The following is an 18,427-nucleotide window of genomic DNA, read 5'->3' on the forward strand; positions in this document are numbered from 1 at the left end:
CGACTGTCGCCGTCCTAATTGTGATTAATGTTGATACTGTTGCAACATCGCGGCTCTGGATGCTTGTTGAGATCATGACTTGCCCGTTGAGACCCTTTCATCTCATACTAATGACAACTTCGCAAAATGCCACCTTCTCAGAATGCCAACTTTTTTTTATGTTAACCAGGCAGGCCATATTAACCAGCCAGGACGTAGAGTTAGTGACCAACCAGAGAGTTTGACATCATTACACCGTGAATACGCTAGTTTCCAACTAGTCAAATCAGTTACTTTTTACTAAACGTGTTTTGAACACGAAATTACTATGCAATTTGTATGAAAAAGCACACTGTGACGTCACAGAAAAACGTGATAAAATGTCGGATTTATTATTACGTTAATCTTGGTAAAATTCATATGTGAAAATAAAATAAAGTGAAGTGTTTTCCTGTTTGTGTAAATTGAGTTTAAAGAGCCACCAATCGGCTCGTGTATTTTTTCTATTTATTGTGAAATAGAAAAAAGAAAATGCTTTTGTTAGTTTTAGATCTGTCTTTATTTAATAATCAGAATTTCATAATTTATCTTGAACCTAGTACATACACGAGCCAATCGGTGGCAGGGTTATTATTGAGCCGCCAAAGGTGTTTCACATGGTTCATGTCAAGTCATCTTTTTCACAACCCATAGGATAGAAGAAGACAGATATTTTTACCATATCTCCCTTTCCTTCGGGAGGTGTCCGTATCATTTGGACACAACCAACAGATGGTTCGACCAAACCGCAAATCATTCCGATCGCGAGGAATTATTTATGGCGCAACCGCCTGACAGCTGCGACGTAACGTCCGCTTCCGGATCCGGTGGCTCGACTGACTGTTTGTCGATAACAATCTCCTTATTTCATGTCTGTTCTAATACGCGTCATACGTGTACGACCACGAGTACTAATATGTATATGTATCTATATGTACTTTGAAACCATGTCACAATGTATCCGCCGACAAGGAAAGGGACGGGTAATTAAAAAGAAATAATTTATTTTCAGACTACAGTCCATAGGTTAGTATGATTAACTTACATGCTATGTAACAAGGTAATAAAGTAATGTAGATAATAAAATAAACGCGGAAAGAAGCCCCTACACAAATGCGCAAGCTCATCGTGCGCTCGGGCGCAACACGTGCAGCTCGGTGAACCGGCCCAACAACGCGGAGTCCAGCCGGTCTCCGACCATCCTCAGGACGCTGTTCGCTGTTGTTTATCGACAAGCATAAAATTTATGGAACACACGTCAATTTTAAGCACAAATCTAAAACAACCGTCTAAAAATTTTACATTGGCCAATAACCCGACAGAATTAAGTTGACGGCACACGTCAAACGGTTTGCATACCAGCGAGTTACCTTTTTGATTCGCCCGGGTTATTCATTATTTTACTCATTACAGGGCACAGGTGTCGTGGTAGACCTCATAAGAAACGGCGCGACCGCCACTGTTTGTAGCAGTAACTACACTGTTTGTAGCAGTAACTACACTGTTTGTAGCAGTAACTACACTGTTTGTAGCAGTAACTACACTGTTTGTAGCAGTAACTACACTGTTTGTAGCAGTAACTACACTGTTTGTAGCAGTAACTACACTGTTTGCAGTAGTAACCACACTGTTTGTAGCAGTAACTAGTCCCACGTTTGCGGAGGGTGCGTGTGTCAGCCCAGTGGAATATTTACGTAAACGTTGATAGCGTGCAGGTGACCGTAACATGAGTTATGTCACGCTGCGCCGCCTGTGACATGGACAGGGGTGCTCTATATTGGTCACATGTTGAACTGGGTAAATTTTCGTGCTGGCCCTGTCCGGAGAATGTATGACTTACACCATAAAGTCACGGGTTTGAATCCCGGCTCGAGCTCTCAACGACTAAAGTTTGAGTTCATGTTTGGATCATAGATAATTGATTTTATTGCGTTTATAAATCCGAAGGGAACTTATAAAAGCAGCGAATGCTACGTAGATAGACGTCGAACGGCTATTGGTCGAAGCCCTCAAGACGCGCGCGGCGCGGGGTTAGGTGTCTTGTCGGTTGCGTGGTGCGCAACCAACCCTGCAGTTGAAATCTTAACTGCATACATTTTATTGGTGGCGTCACCGTGGTGTCCCAACGAAATATGACAATACAAATATACTTTATTGCACCAAAATAAAAGGAAATATTTACGAAAGACTTTTACATGCAAATGGCGGTCTTATCGCTTAAAGCGATTTCTTTCAGACAATGGAGGAATATGTGCACCGTGGGACGCCGGAATTGTGGAGTTAAATAAGAGACGTTCACTTCTAAGACGGTCGTTTATTGTCTGCCTGTTAATGTGGTATATAACATAGAGAGATATAGAGCACTTGCATATAATATAGGTGTGGGGGTACACACTACATATTATTATGTAAAATTAAAAGATTGCGGGTATAAACTACCACTTACCAATAAATATATGCACATGGCAATAATAACTATATAAGTATATATAAGGTAAATTATTTATTTTAGTGCATGTATTTATTGGTAAGTTGTACTTATAGTTTATATTTTATTTTATGGTTATTTTACTCTGTTTAAAGTTTTCAAACGAACAAACGAAATTAAACTATTAAGTTCTGAAATGACACTATAGAGTTGGTAAATTGACACCTACAGTTCTGCAAATGTTGTTATTTTTAAAACGAGGGGAGTCCATTGTACCCCCCTCGCCCTCAGCCCGTCAGCCACAGTCATGATCGTGTACGATTTTTGACGTATTTAACAAAGTGTGAACATAATTACGAGCAATAGCGAAAAGGGAACAGTGGGTACAAAACTATCTCACTACACATTTATTTCTCCTCGAATAGTCATCTCGTTGATATGCACCCCGCTTGACGTGTGCTGTCAACTTAATTCAGTCGAGTTATTGGCCAATGTACAATTATGAATAGAATAGAATAATTTTATTTGCTTGGAAACATGGTTGTAACAAGATGGTCACAATTTTATGTATAAGGATCTCATGATCTACCAAGTGTATAGCATGCAAAAACTTACAAGAAATGAGATAATCATAAATTATTACAATGAAAGTCATAATTAAAAAAATAATGTCAAAGAAATTAATATACAATATTACAATTATTTAAATTGATAACATTCAATGTCAATTATTAAGGAATGTCAACGTGATTAAATAAATATATCAATTAATTATTATATTACATTATGACAGGGTTGTTTAAATTTCTGCCTTAAATTCTATGCCTGTACGATACCGTTCCTTTTCTTCTCGGTGGATAAGGTCATTTTATCATTTCTGAAATTTATTAAATGTCTGACGATAAATTGTCGTTTTGTCGATTGTTGCTAATATGTAAACCCAAATAAGTCATGTCGTTCTGTCAAAATACGAGCAAAATCACTTGACTAACTCATGTTAGGGAAAAAATGAAATTTATCGATTTCGACAAAATTATATTGACTCGATCGATAATTTTATCACGTTGCGTATGTTAGCCATGCTGGAATCAGCACAGCTGTCCTGGACATACTTGGACTGGCTTAGGAGTGTCTCTACTGTTGTATTTAATCTGTGGCCCAGTGCAGCAACGATCGGGGGGTTGATACACCGCTTAATTAGTTGCTGGAACTAATAGGGGCTGGGGCGGTGAGCATTGTTGAAAAAAATGTGGTTCAACTGAAAAATGTGTTCATTTTTTAAACTGTCCGGTGGGGACAAATAAAAAAAAACACTTTGTGATCCCTAGTTTGGTTAGGTTAGGTGTGAAACGTGGACTATGACACAGAGAGACAGAGAGAGGTTGGAAGCGTTTGAGATGTGGTGTTGGCGAAGGATGGAGGGTATAAGCTGGACTGAAATGGTGTCAAATGAAAAAGTGCTGGAAAGAGTTGAAGAAAAGAGAACCATATTGAAGACTATAGAGAACCGGAGAGGAAATATGATTGGCCACCTGATACGACACGATTCATTTATAACAAACATTATAGAAGGAAAAATTGAAGGGAAGAGAGGAAGGGGTAGACCTAGGATAACATTTATGAAACAAATAAAAGAGAAGGTGCAGGTCGTGTCGTATCGGGAGGTGAAGGTTTTGGCGGGAAGAAGGGAGGAATGGCGGTTACTCCACCGACAAGAGCGCAGCTCTTAAATAGAGAGAGAGAGTTTAGTTAGGACATTACAGGCTGATCAAACGATTGTCCAAAGTAAGATGATTCGTGCTTCGGAAGGCACGTTGAGCCGTTGGTCCCGGTTATAACTTACTGATGTAAGTACGTAGTTGTTACATTAGTCCTGTCAGGGGCCTATGGCGGCTCAATGATAATCGCTGACACCAGGTTTGATGGGGTTGGTAATCCATCTCACAACCCACACGATAGAAGAACTCATGCATGCAATTCGGTTAGTTAACTTCCGACTAGAACTCGACTAAGGGGTTATGCTCCCATGTACTTAATAAGCAATTTATATAGGTTAGTAACAATATCAATAATTCAAAATATCTTAACATTTTTGATTCATGATTTGCTTTTGGCCACAAACTCACCGATAGTATATCATGTAGGCTAAGGTGGTACACGCTTACCTGGTACTGGTTTAATGATGATGATTGAAGGTTTGGTGTCTGTATGATCTATTAAACTTTGATGTTATTATTTGTTGTTCACCTGGCGAAGAGTAGGTGTACGGTCACGAGCATTAATATGTATACACTTTGGTACCATGTCACATTAACTTTTTTAACAAATTGAACTGCAAGTCTCACTAAATGTCAAATATGTTAGTGCGACAGAGTCCTAAAGTGGGTACATTGTATTGCTCATGACTCATGACTGTACCTATATACTATAGGTATACACCTCTGCTTACTACTTTAGGGATACAGGCGTGATGCTATGTTATGATGTGTTATGTTTGTCTCTAATAATTTATTGTTAATAAATTATTGTTTTCCATCTTTCCAGGGGTTAGCGCGAACAAGCTAAGCTCGGGCAAGCGCGAGCTAACTCCGAACAAGGGCGGGCCGTTCGCGGCGGCGCTGCGCTCACTCGCCAAGAACGCGGGCCCCGACAGCAAGGACGGTGAGTGTAGTATACGTAGCTTAGCGGACGCGTGCCACGAGCGGAGCGGGAAGCGTGTAACCACGCACTTTAAAAAAAAACCCTGTCTCGCACAGTGAGATGTGGGTATTTACTATTTAGTTGTATGTCGTGAGCTTATATCGTTATTTTAATCCACAAAAACATCAGTTTGAGTATTAATAATATTATGTAACATAAACAGCCTACATACGTCCCACTGCTGGGCACGGGTATGGAGAATACTTCAACACGCTACTCGTTAGATATGTATTATAATTAGTGTATAATAATAAACTTTTATTTCGGATAATTTGGACCGAATAATGTTAGTAACAAAAACTTCTTAATTAATAATGTTAGTATAACATAAAACATAACATAACATTATAATGTTGTGGATAATCTGCAGCCTAAACTTAACATAACAAAATACTTTATTGCACACATAGAAAATGCAAAATTACAGGCACAAGAGAAATAGAAAAGTTTAGTAGCCGGTCTTATTGATAAGTAGCAGTCAGATAAAACTATAGAAATAAACTTGACTCCCAAAAGCTTTAGGGGACGTCCGCGGCGCATGCGTCCATTTCTTTTATCGTACTCACTTCGAAGCACATCATATTCTATTTTTAAAATTTCAAATTATACAGGTCCAAATTGTATACAAAGCCCCTAATTTGACATTAGTATACATTGTAGCACTCGATATAATGACGTTAATCGCTACCCGCTCCGCTCAACGCTCCACGTATGCGTGAACGCGTCCTTAGTTGTAGCAACGCTTAGCTGCATATTGAGGTGAATAATTCTAAATTACAATAAACGCATTAAAGTATTTACGGCTTCTAGAAAAAAAAATGGGCTACTTTTAATATTATTTTTAATGACTATCAACTTTTATGGATTTATTTTTAAATAGCGCGAGTTTATTAGCAAATAATGATCTTAATTAAAAAATATTTACATTTAACAGCCCGAATTCGTACGTTTATATTTTTTGGAGAATCACAGAATATTTTTCTAGATTTTATTATCGTGATTTTCAATTATTCATCCCACTGCAGCGGAATTCCTTCTCTTTTTTTCTTCAATTTAAAGTTTTATTTCCACCAAAAAGGCACTTGTTGGGTTGGATGTCCATCGCCAGTGTACTTAATATTGTTAATATTTCAGAAAATTAACATTTAGATTTAATATAGTATGCTATTTGTAATGATTGATCAAAGTTGAAAAGATAACGAAAAATACTTGTTGTGAAAACTTTGGTCAATCAAAAAAAATGTTGTCATGTGTTAAACAATTTAATGTCTAATTTATATTAATCATATTTCAGTTCGTTATTAGTTTTATGGTGTTTATTATTATCATTTTGTATTATTTGAAGCGTGCATTTGGCTCTGGCTACTCTGAAAAAATGTTTTATAAAATCATCTTCATCAATTAGTCCGCATCATTCCAATGTCGGGTACAGGCCTCCTCCATTTTGCGCCACTCTTTCCCGTCCCCTAAAACACAATAATCATCATCATCAGCCGTAAGACGCCCACTGCTGGGCATAGGCCATCCCCAAGGATCTCCACGACGATCAGTCCTGCGCTGCCCGCATCCAGCGGCTTCCCGCGACCTTCACCAGATCATCGGTCCACCTTGTAGCGTGACCTACCCATAGAGCACAATAATATTACAGTCAAAATATCACTAAACTGTTGCCCCAGCCCGGACACTCCGTACAAGGATATCATTCTTGCCATTCAACTCTTTAAGTGCGAGCGAGACAAACAATCCGCGCTCCCTTACTTCTTAACGGTCTACGGCCATTTAGACTAAAGTGAGCACCAGAGGGGGTGAGGTAAATCTAGCTCGGCGCCCGATACGAATTGGTGGGGGGCGGGGAGTTACCGTTCTATACGAAGGACTATGCTTTTGTCATAGTTCTGTTTTACCTTTCTGGGTTAAGCTCCGTTCAATAAATAAGATCAAGTGTGTAATTTAAAATTGCGTAGTTTGGTATGTCAAAGATTAATTATGAAATTCTGATTACTAAATAAAGACACATCTAAAGGTGACAAAAACCTTTTCTTTTTTCTATTCAACAACATATATATAATAAGTGCAACATTTTGTCACGTTTTTCTATGACGTCACAGGTTTCATATAAATTCCATAGTTCAGTAAAAAGTAACTGATTTGAGTACTTCGTTGAAAACTACCTTATTCTCATGGCCTAGTTACTCTTAACCCCGCAAAGACTTCAAATCCCCGATAGCAATTCTGGTGTTTTCCCTCTTTCGGAGGTTATGGGGGTCGGTCGGCCCACCTCGAACCGCATCTTTCTGACCCATGAGGGTAAGTGTCTATGAAGACATTGCCTTGAGCTTCCTGCCTGAAGCCAGTATGAGGGTTCCCATCCCTCTCCATTTGTCCAGCCAAGTGCTAGTAAATATCTTCAGAGAGCTCTAACACCATTTAATGTTACCCACATCTATGATGGTCGGCAGCGTTTCACACACCATTCCACTTTCCGCAATGCAAAACAGTTCGACACTCCCAATACATCTCACCCAAAAAGTCAAAAGCGTAAGAGCCAAGTGTACACTTCCCCGCCGGGGAGCGTTCTGACTGTGGAGTGTGCAGGTTCTGCGCCTGCGCCGGAGCGCGACAAGGAGAAGACTGCGCCTACGCCCGCCAAGCGAGCCTCGCCGCACCACCTGCCCGCCAGCGGCTTCCAACCCTACCGGCCCGATGACCGGTATGTATAGTATAGTCGACACACTATTGTTACTGCTGCTGAGTGAGGCTCTTTTATTTCAGGAGTCTGTTTCATAAAACGTACAATTGTAAATTACAACATTTTGATTATATCGACTATTATTTTGCGTTAGCTTGGTATATAATTTTTGCATGCCAAATTGCGGCAAAACATGAGATTCACATATATTGTAAAACCTGTTTTATGAGCAAATAAATAATTTTGAATTTTGGTGTTCATTACATAGGTAATATGAAACTGCAAAATATTCGTGATAACACATTCCGCAATGTACATCAAATTGTCTTTGTAATTTATTTGATTTCTGATTAAAATTGACGTGCGTTATTTTAAATATAGCGGGTGTCAATTATCCGTCCCTTTCTGTTTCGGCGAATAAGAAAATGACGGGTATAACTCTCCTCCATCAACCACCATCCATCCATCCGTTCCATCGTGTGGGTTGTGAGGTGGATTACCAACCCCATCAACCCTGGTGTCAGGATTACTATTGAGCCGCCAAAGGCCCCTGACAAGACTCATGTAACGACTACGTACTTACATCAGTAATCAGTAACCGGGACCAACGGCTTAACATGCCTTCCGAAGCACGGATCGTCTTACTTACGGACAATCAGGTGATCAGCCTGTAGTGTCCTAACCAAACTAGGGATCACAAAGTGTTTTTTTTGTGATATGTTCCCACCGGGATTCAAACCCGGGGCCTCAGGTTCGTGAGACCAACGCACAAACCACTGGACCACGGAGGCCGTCAAATTATAATTTTGGGCTGATAAATTAGAAATTACGTTGTTTGATTTGTTATCGACACGAAAGACGAAGCACCATTATATTCTATACATAACATAAACAGCCTATATACGTCCCACTGCTGGGCACAGGCCTCCCCTCAATCAATCAACCGAACCGGGGTCAAATCAATGCGGGTTGGTGGAGGTGTTTTTACGGTTAATAGCCAGAACCAACGGCTTAACGTGCCCTCCGAAGCACGGAATCATCTTACTTTTTCGAAGAGTCCTTACCAAATAAAGGACAGTCTCACAAAGTGATTTCGACAATGTCCCCATCGGGAATCGAACCCTGACCTCCAGATCGTGAGTTGAGTGATCGTGATTGTATTCTATATAAATAATTAAAAGTGATTGCTCGTGTGTGTCCCCAGGTTATCCCACCCGGCGGCCGCGTCGTTCCCCCTGCTGGAGCCCGCGGCGTACTCGCCGTACGCGCATCCAGGACTGTACTCCAGCGCCGCATTGCAGTACAGGTACACACTTACCTGTTATACTATTTCACATATACTTAAACTTTCGCCCGTAATCGCTAATGGGATAATATACAGCCACTTTTGATACAAGGTACTAAGTACTAATATCCATAAACTGATCAAGAGGTGTTTTTTTTTTCGCGTTTAACCGCACTTTGCCCGATGGTAAGTGACGATATTGGTCTAAAGCCTTCAGCGAACACGTTAACTACAATAAAAAAAAGTCTTTCTAAATTTCTTAAGGTCCCTTAAGATCCTTCTTTTCACCAACAGAATAATTCTAAAACCACGTCTCTCATATTTCTCAGGTTAGCAGCAGAGGAGCAACTCTACCTAGAACGAGTGTTCCGAAGTGGCGTAGGCGTGGGCTGGCTGCCTCCCTACGCGTTATACCCCCCCCTGGCGCCGCCCCTGCCGCTGGTGCACCCCGGCCACCCCGCGCACGCCGCCCACGCTGCGCACGCCCCGCATGCACACGCCCACGCCGCGCATAACGCCCACGCGGCGCATAACGCCCACGCCGCACATGCGCTGCACGATGAAAGGGAGAAGGAGATTGCGCTGCAGCGGGAGCGGGAGAGAGAGAGAGAACGAGAGAGGGAGCGCGAGCGGGAGAGGTACGGGTTTATGTGTGTGGATGATTTTGTATATTATTTAGTTTGTAGTAAAGTTAAAAATAATTTAAAGCTCTGTTCGGAGAACGCGTGTTTTACATTAATGGCAATAATAAGCATGTGGCGGATCTAAGTAGTTGACCAGCTAGTTCTGCCTATATTACACAGATGGCGCTTATCATTCAGCGCAGATGGTCTAAGACGCGCTAACGAAGTTCGTACAGCGCGCTGCAACTTCGAACATAACATCATTGGACTATATCTTGTGACTATAGGGGTACTGTACTCTGTTTGGTACACCGAAAATATTCTTTGGTGGTATTTTACGTCGTGTAAAGGCATAGTGTCAGGGATAGTTTTATTCTATTTCTCGCCTATATCGTCCTATTGCCGAAGAAAGGCCTCTTTTCACCTGTCCTGTCCTCACGGTCAAAAATGTATGTCCCTAATTGCAGGGAGAGGGAGAGGGAGCGCGAGCAGCGCGAGAAAGAGCAGCGCGAGCGCGAGCGCGCGGCGCGCGAGAAGGAGAGCCGCGCGCGCGAGGCGCTGCGGGACGAGCAGCGCGCGCTGGCCGCCGCGCTGCTGCCGCCGCACCTGCTGCCGCCCTACGCGCTGCCGCGCCCGCTGCTGCCGCCGCCGCTGCTGTACCGCCCCTACCGGCCCTACTACGAGCCGCGCGGCCCGCCGCCCGACGCGGCGCTGCCGCCGCCCAGCCAGCCGCGCCCCGCCACGCCGCCCCCCGCGCCCGCGCCCCCCGCCGCCGCCCCGCCGCCCGAGCCGGCCGCGCCGGCCGCGCCCGCGTCGCCGCCGCCGGACGCCGCCGACGACAAAGGTGAGCCGCCGGCCGCCGCGCCCAGCCCCGCGGCCGGGCCCGCGCCGCCCACGCCCGTGTGACCGCCGCGGGCCGCCGGCGGACCCCACCCGTCTCTCCGTCGACCGCGTCAAAGAGCCCCTTCTGTCGCGGGCGAACGGAAACATTCTTAACAAATTCACGAGTTCAAGACTTAATCAATTTTTTTATTGTATTCGTTAAGTGTAAAGTATGATTTGAACGAAGGTGCTCCCTAGTCCTTGAATCGAAGGAGCGACGAAATATTCGCGGGTCCGGTCCCGTTCTCTGTAAATTCTTCGACTGAAGTTTTAATACAAATAAAATTAAAAAGGCTGCGTTCGTTTCCAATTTTTTGACCGGAATCATTTTTTCTCCAGGCCTACATCGTAAAAATACTTTTGCTTCGCAGAAGTCGAAAAGTTGGAAACGAAAGTACAATAATGTAACTAAAGACTTATGGTGACATATTCGCATAGAAACGACTATCACGACCCGACACTAATCAGGGTGATACAGAACATGCAACAACACTGCCTAAAATCGTCTTGTGATGTACAAAACTTTGATTACTAGTACATAAGTATTTTAGTAACAAATATATTTAGATATATACTCGCTTCCGTATGGAGATACTTTTATTATGTGACTTCACATGTATGGTATTCAATTTTTGGGTCAGAAATGATCTTAAAACGATTAGACATAATAGCCACAGATAGTATAATAAATTGGGCTTGTGTCGTCAAAATTGCGTAAAAAGAAACCGTGGAAATTGTTTAAATTTATATTCACTCGATGCAATTTATACGTAAACTTTGACGCCACCGTGCAATATATATTACCTACAGTTGTTATGTTTAATTACGAATAAGTATATAATATATTTTCTCAGTTCTATATAAATAATATATAGGAAGATAAATGCCTATGAAAAGTATGCCAAAAGTGTTATGTATCGCCCTGTGTTACTGATAATAGCGATCAAAGTCGCCTGGCGCGGCGAGGCTGTTTCAAACTTATAATTTCTAAGTGTAACCAATGTATATTCCTCGATATATATCTAGATTTTATCCTAATAGATATATGGAATTGTCTAACCAACTAACGTTCTGGTGTTGTATACAGCTGTTTTATAACTTAAAAGCGATATAAAGACATAAAAGCACTGCAAAGGTTATATATAAAACGTAGCTACCATAACACCAAAGCGTTTGCTGGCTCATATAATGCAGTTTCGCTTCGTCTATAAGACAGTTGCATTTTCAATAATAGGACAACTAATTTTCAATGTTTGTAACATACTTGACGTAACAGAATGTATATTGTTGTTATCAAAATAAAAGACAATTTGACATGTGTAGAATTCAGAATAACCGAAATTAATTCTTATAGGTAATCTTATCAATTTAATAATATTATTTCAATCTAGACTTAATTATGCGTACCTCATTTCCTATGTAATATACAAGACTATTTTGTTGAATTATTTTCTAATTTATAATAAACTTTTTCTATTCTATTCTATTCTAATATTTATAGTACATTATCTATTTGATGTGCGATATCTTAAAGATGTAGCGAACTGTAAACTAGATGTATATCGAAAGGGTATTGTTTGTACGTTCGTCCGGAGCCCAGCACGTAGCCGTTAAGACATCATATTGTACCATATCCCCACTCTTGTGATAACATGCGACGCAGTATCGAGGCTCCGGCGATAGAAACGTGTTTTATAACAAAAAACCTCTTATACGTTATAGTTAGCATATAATTTTAGCTCTTAATAGGTGTTAAATAATGTTCGGTTCTGTTCGGCAGCATTTGTGGACGATATCGTCGTGTAAATATAATATTTAATAGTTAGATATGATATGGACAATACCTAACAAGTGAAAAATGATGGTTTTATTGAAATACATTCAATGAAATTAGTATGTGCATGCGAGGCCTTTGCGCGGGGACAAGGGATCTTGGGGGTCTTGGGGGACCTTGGAGGTCTTGAGGGACCTTGGGGGTCTTGAGGGACCTTGGGGGTCTTGAGGGACCTTGGGGGTCTTGAGGGACCTTGGGGTCTTGAGGGACCTTGGGGTCTTGAGGGACCTTGGGGTCTTGAGGTACCTTGGGGTCTTGAGGGACCTTGGGGGTCTTGAGGGACTTTGTGAGATCTTGAGGGACCTCGGGGGACCTTGTCGCCGCGCCCGGGCGGTAGTCGTTTTATTTTTGTTGCCCCCTTGCTTAGTAGCGCATGTAGTTAGACGCTGTGTGTTTGATATTTCGACTCGACGATGCGATATATGTTTCTGATGTGGAAGAAATTAGCAGCCGATTCGAAGTCTATTATCGCTGTTATAAACTTTACAGGGAGATTTTTAACTGACATAAAACTTGCATGCGAAAAACGATAACGTATAAAATTGGTCCTCACGCGAAAATGTATGAATGACCAAAATAATTTTACGTCGCGGCCAAATCTTACAATTGATCATTTCATGATGTGCTCGATCATTTAATGAAATAGAATATTACTCGTTGGCCTCGTCATGATGTAGTTTGGCCAGATCAATGAACACGATTTGATATAGAATATCTTCGTCAACTTCGGATATTCGATTTCAGGGTAACTGTAAATATTAATACATACATCAAACATAACATTACGTCTGTATCCCTGATAGGGTAGGCAGATGTGTATAGTATACACACCCACTCTTCGCCAGCTATGTTTAAGTCCGTAATGGGCGCGAGCCTATTGCCATTAACCGGGCACTGTATTTTGGTGGGGAAACTCCTGAGTTGAATAAGTTGTATTTGTAAAATTAAACAATAAATAAATAACGCCTAGTGCACAAGTATAATTTTGACACACGTGATAATGTACAGTCAATGAGCAATATAATATACCCACTTTAGGACTCAGTCGCACTAACATATTTGATATTTAGTGAGACTTACAGTTCAATTTGTCAAAAAAATTAATGTGACATGGTACCAAAGTGTATACATATTAATGCTCGTGACCGTACACTGCATACAAAAGGAAGGCGTTGTCACCGTATGCTCCTTACCGCGGGCGTGCGAGCGAGATAAAGTCTGCGCGCGCTCCCTTACTCCTTAGCAGCTTACGGCCATTTAGACGAAAGTAATAAAATCGGTGCGGGGCCGTTACCGTTTTATTATTTGAAAAAAAAAAAAAAAAAAAAACTACTCGGATCAGGGCGTCCCGAATGCGGCCTTGTGAGATCTATTGAGTCCCTTCCTCATAAAGACCTTTTCGTTTGATAAGATTTAGCGTCTTTTGGGAGGAAGCTCCATGACCTGGGGGTCCATGATACATACTGTTCTATACGTAATATAACATTGTATAAGAAAACCAGATATGCTCAAAACTGACAGCTAGTATTTCAAGGTTAGCCCAGCTGACGTCATCCCACCCTACGTTGCCATTTCAAATAAAAAAAAATACCCACGTCAGATGTAAATTTTGTACTTTTAGTAAAAGATTTACGTACAGTTTTAATGATTTTTGTATATGTTACAAATCATCATCGGCCCATTAACGTCCCCACTGCTGGGGCACGGGCCTTCCCTATGGATGGATAGGGAGATCGGGCCTTAAACCATCACGCGGGCCCAGTGCGGATTGATGGTTATTAACGACTGCTAATGCAGTCGGGACCAACGGCTTAACGTGCCTTCCGAAGCACGGAGGAGCTCGAGATGAAAACTTTTTTTTTGTGGTCACCCATCCTATGACCGGCCTGTGCGAAAGTTGCTTAACTTCAACAATCGCAGACCGAGCGCGTTTACCGCTGCGCCACCGAGCTCCTCATGTCACAAATAATAGTAATTAAATACATTAGTAACTATAAAGAGACCTGCCTGTATAAGCGAAATACTGATTCTTGCACGACGCGCATTTTGTACCGGTGTACGGTCACTAGCATCAATATGCATACACTTTGATACCATGTTAAGTATATGATGTTTTTTGACAAATTGAACTGTAAGTCTCACTAAATGTCAAATATGTTAGTGCGACAGAGTCCTTAAAGGGGCCCATATACGGTACGATTGGTCATAACGATCGATCATTTATTTATTTGAAACTGAAGTATAAACACGTGTTCTAATAATTCAATACGTGCCTAATAAAATGGAAAATGAACTTCTTTTCCTTACCTATGTGGCGGTAACTTTGATTCGGCTACAAAACAAAAAAAGAAAGCCTAGAAAAATGTGGTAAAGAGCCACACACTGTCGATTCATCGTTACGATATTCATGATTGCATGGGTTTTTGTTGCCATCTCCGATATCGTCTTCGATGAACGATCTCGATATACACTATCGATTCGTCGTTTTGATCGGTCTGAAGCGACGGATCGTACAGACAAATCGTACCGTATATGGGGCCCTTAAGACTTTTTGTATGACAGATAATCGGGCCGATTTTTCCTCCGACTCTTATGCCCGATTTTGTGACCGACTCAACGCTCACGTCCGCCACTTTGCCTATGGGCTATCGAGGGAGCAGCACGTTATGGACAGCGAATCTCATAAATATAAGGAGGAAGGTGAATTTACAGAGGCTCTGACTTTTGAGGAATAGAAGAGAGGAAAGAAAGTTTTAGGTTGATCCAATAATCTCTGAGAAATATTTTATGTTCGTCATGCTGATCTGAGACTTCGACCAGACAAGTTTTTTTTAAATTTATAGAATGTCCATTAATACATTTGATGAGCTAAGCTGCTAGCATTAGTAGAACACGCTATTACACATGAGCGGGCTTAGAACCGTAATCGTGAGACTCTTTCTCGCCTCGACATACGTCACCCGTCACTCTCTCACAGTGCTGCACAGAAAGAGACAGATGATCTCTGTCGCGGCGAGAAAGAGTCGAGTGCTTACGGTGCTAAGCACACTGGACACTGTAATGAGGAAGTGCATTCATCCAGAAGAAAGGCTAAGCCTAACCCTAAAGTGGGTACATTATAGTGCTCATGACTGTACCGCGCGGCGAGACGGAATTCGTGTGTTATTATTTATTCATTTTTGACGTGACTTATTGTAGATTTGCCGCAAATGGCATTAACTATTTAGTCGGACAAATGGGGAACGCTGAGGGTTCTCTACAAAATTTAGGACATCAGGCCTGAGGGCGCCCAGTTAGACGCGAACCTCAGCTCAGGGCGATTATATTTGACAGATTTAATCGACCCTGGCTGGTCGATAGCGGTAAGCTATAATGAATGAGAGTCCTGGAGTTTGCTGTCGCGTCGTCGGGATACTTGTATGAACTAGACATAAATCGTTTATAAAAAATACCGATAGAACGCAACCTCTGTAGGGACGACGACGTGTCTCAACCATAGTTTATTTTCTATACTCTTTGACAGTGCAGAGAACATTTGTCTTTATATTCTGTGGACAATGCTAAACTTGACAAAGCGCTTGACAACAACAAATCAACAATCCTACAATAAACAATTAAATAAATAAATTGGTTTGGACCACGCGCTTGCAAGAGTCCAACTGGCTAAACACAAAACGATAGCTCCAACGATTCTGTACCTAAAGGTCGGTATAGACTAGAGCATCTTTTCAAACATTGTCTCGTGTGGGGTCTGAAGTCAAAGATTGATGCCATCAACACTAGTTTCAGGGTTACTATTGAGTTCAGGGTTACTATTGAGGCGGTTACAAATTGTGTAATTCAGTCTCACGTTACAGCTTCTTCACTCGCGGTCATGCGAATCAATGGCCAAAGTAGACTACCGTGACATCAGCCAGCTCAACGAAGGAGACATCAAACCCAGGGAAAAGTCCTTCTTAGACCTCTCAATCGACAAAATCACCACTAGGAACAGCAAGGATTTGATATATGGTAATCATCATTCTCATTCCTAAGGCTGCTTTTCCACCTTTTTTTTTTTTTTTTTTTTTTTTTTGACGTGACTTATTGTAGATTTGCCGCAGATGGCATTAACTACTTGGCCGGACAAATGGGGAGCGCTGAAGGCTCTCACCCGGTACAACGTTTAAGACAACAGGCCTGAGGGTGCCCAGTTGGGCGCGAACCTCAGCTCAGGGCGTCGTCTGAGAGGAAAAATATTTGAAAGAATTAATCGACCCTAGTGGGTCGATAGCGATAAGCGCTGAATGAGGGAAATCGTCGACCACGCCGGCGGGGTCGGTATCGGGGTCCTGAAGTGTTTGGTGTCGCGAGCTGATTGGCTGCCTCTATGGCTAGAGTAATCGGGTCGTCGGGATCGTATATTACGTCCTTCGGACGCCGATACTTTTCAGTACCGTCCCTAAGCGGGATGTAATCGGAAGCCGCAACTACCAGGGGATTTGGGTGGTGCGGAGCAGAATCGAAAAAACGTTTGGAAGCTAATTTGAGCCATTGGGCAATGGTTGGCAGACCTAGGTCAATGTGCAGATTTTCATTGCGAAGGAACCACGGAGCTCCCGTGGCTTTCCGCATGAAACGATTTTGTATTACCTGTAGACGGTGGATTTGAGAGGGACTCGCATGAGCGAAAACTACCCCTGCATAGGTCATGATCGGACGGATGCAAGTCGTGTAGATTTTGACCTTATTCCTAAGGGACAATTTACTTCGCTTGTTAAGGAGACAGTGAAGACGGCCCATTACAAACGCGGCGCGATCGCGCACACGTTTGATATGGGCCTTGAAAGTAAGACGTCTATCTAAGACTACGCCGAGATATTTGACTTGCTCCTCCCAAGGGATCGGCTTGCCAAACATCTTAATGATTTTAAGTTGACGGCGTGACCGTGGCGTGTTATAATAGCCCTTTGAAAAGTACACCGCTGCACTTTTCTCCGGGTTTACCTCGATTCTCCATTTGCGAAACCACTTGCCCAAGGCATTGGCCGCGCGTTGGAGGATTCCGGTCATCATAACTCGACCACGGCACGAAGAATAGATGGCTGTATCATCCGCAAATAAAGCTAATTCGGTATTAGGGGATTTGGGAATGTCACTAGTATACAATGAAAATAGTAAAGGGGAGAGGACGGAGCCTTGTGGGACTCCGGCATGTATCGGGTGCGGTGACGAGAGCGTCCCTTCCACGCGGTAGCGAAAGGTTCGATTTGAGAGGAAGTCTCGTATGATGTGCACGAGACGGTCTGGCACTCCCAGTGAATAAAGCTTGTAGATCAAGCCGTTGTGCCAGACTTTGTCGAACGCTTTCGCCACATCGAAGAAGAGCGCTCCCGTAGCGACAGGTTTTTTTAAGTTTAATCTACTGGAGATATGTTCAACAATACGGTGCACTTGTTGAACGCAGGAGTGTTTGGTTCTAAAACCAAACTGCTCTGGTGGAATAAGACTATTGGATTCGGCGTAGTCCCGTAATCTAGCAAATATGAGCCGCTCATAAATCTTCCCCATGGTATTGAGGAGACTTATAGGGCGGTAGCTTTTCCACCAGAGCTGTGCGAGTAAAATGTGTCGTACGAGGATTTGTAGCTGTGCTGTGGAAATGTGTAAGTAGGGGTTTCCACCAGAGCTGTGCGAGGTAAATGTCTCGTACGATGAAGTGTATGTAGCGGTTCTGTCAAAATGCGCAAATGTGCGATCCTTCGCACACATTTCTCGCTAGTTTTGTATGTAGAATGACCTCGCTTCGCTAAACCCTTTTCCACCAGAGCTGAGCTGAGCGAGGCTAGGAAAATGAAGTGACTCTATTGGTGGATTTTTTCCTCGCACACCGCTTTGCTACCTCGCACAGCTCTGGTGGAAGAGCAGCCTTATTCCGGCTTAGTTAAAGCCTTCTGCGGCAAATCTACAATAAGTCACGTCAAAGAAT

At 42.4% G+C, this 18,427-nt stretch overlaps 1 protein-coding gene across 1 annotated transcript in view; it reads left to right on the plus strand.

The window, feature by feature from the left end:
* LOC126376756 (uncharacterized) overlaps window positions 1–18,427 on the plus strand; it is a 248,491-nt gene that overhangs the window by 216,951 nt on the left and 13,113 nt on the right. The window contains exons 20-24 of the mRNA XM_050024326.1: window positions 4,991–5,107; window positions 7,742–7,856; window positions 9,040–9,141; window positions 9,450–9,770; window positions 10,211–10,567. Of these exons, the coding sequence (XP_049880283.1) occupies window positions 4,991–5,107; window positions 7,742–7,856; window positions 9,040–9,141; window positions 9,450–9,770; window positions 10,211–10,567 (1,012 nt within the window). The remainder of the gene's footprint in view (window positions 1–4,990; window positions 5,108–7,741; window positions 7,857–9,039; window positions 9,142–9,449; window positions 9,771–10,210; window positions 10,568–18,427) is intronic.

This window comes from Pectinophora gossypiella, chromosome 21 (assembly GCF_024362695.1).
Source record: "Pectinophora gossypiella chromosome 21, ilPecGoss1.1, whole genome shotgun sequence".
NCBI classification, from domain to species: Eukaryota; Metazoa; Arthropoda; class Insecta; order Lepidoptera; family Gelechiidae; genus Pectinophora; species Pectinophora gossypiella.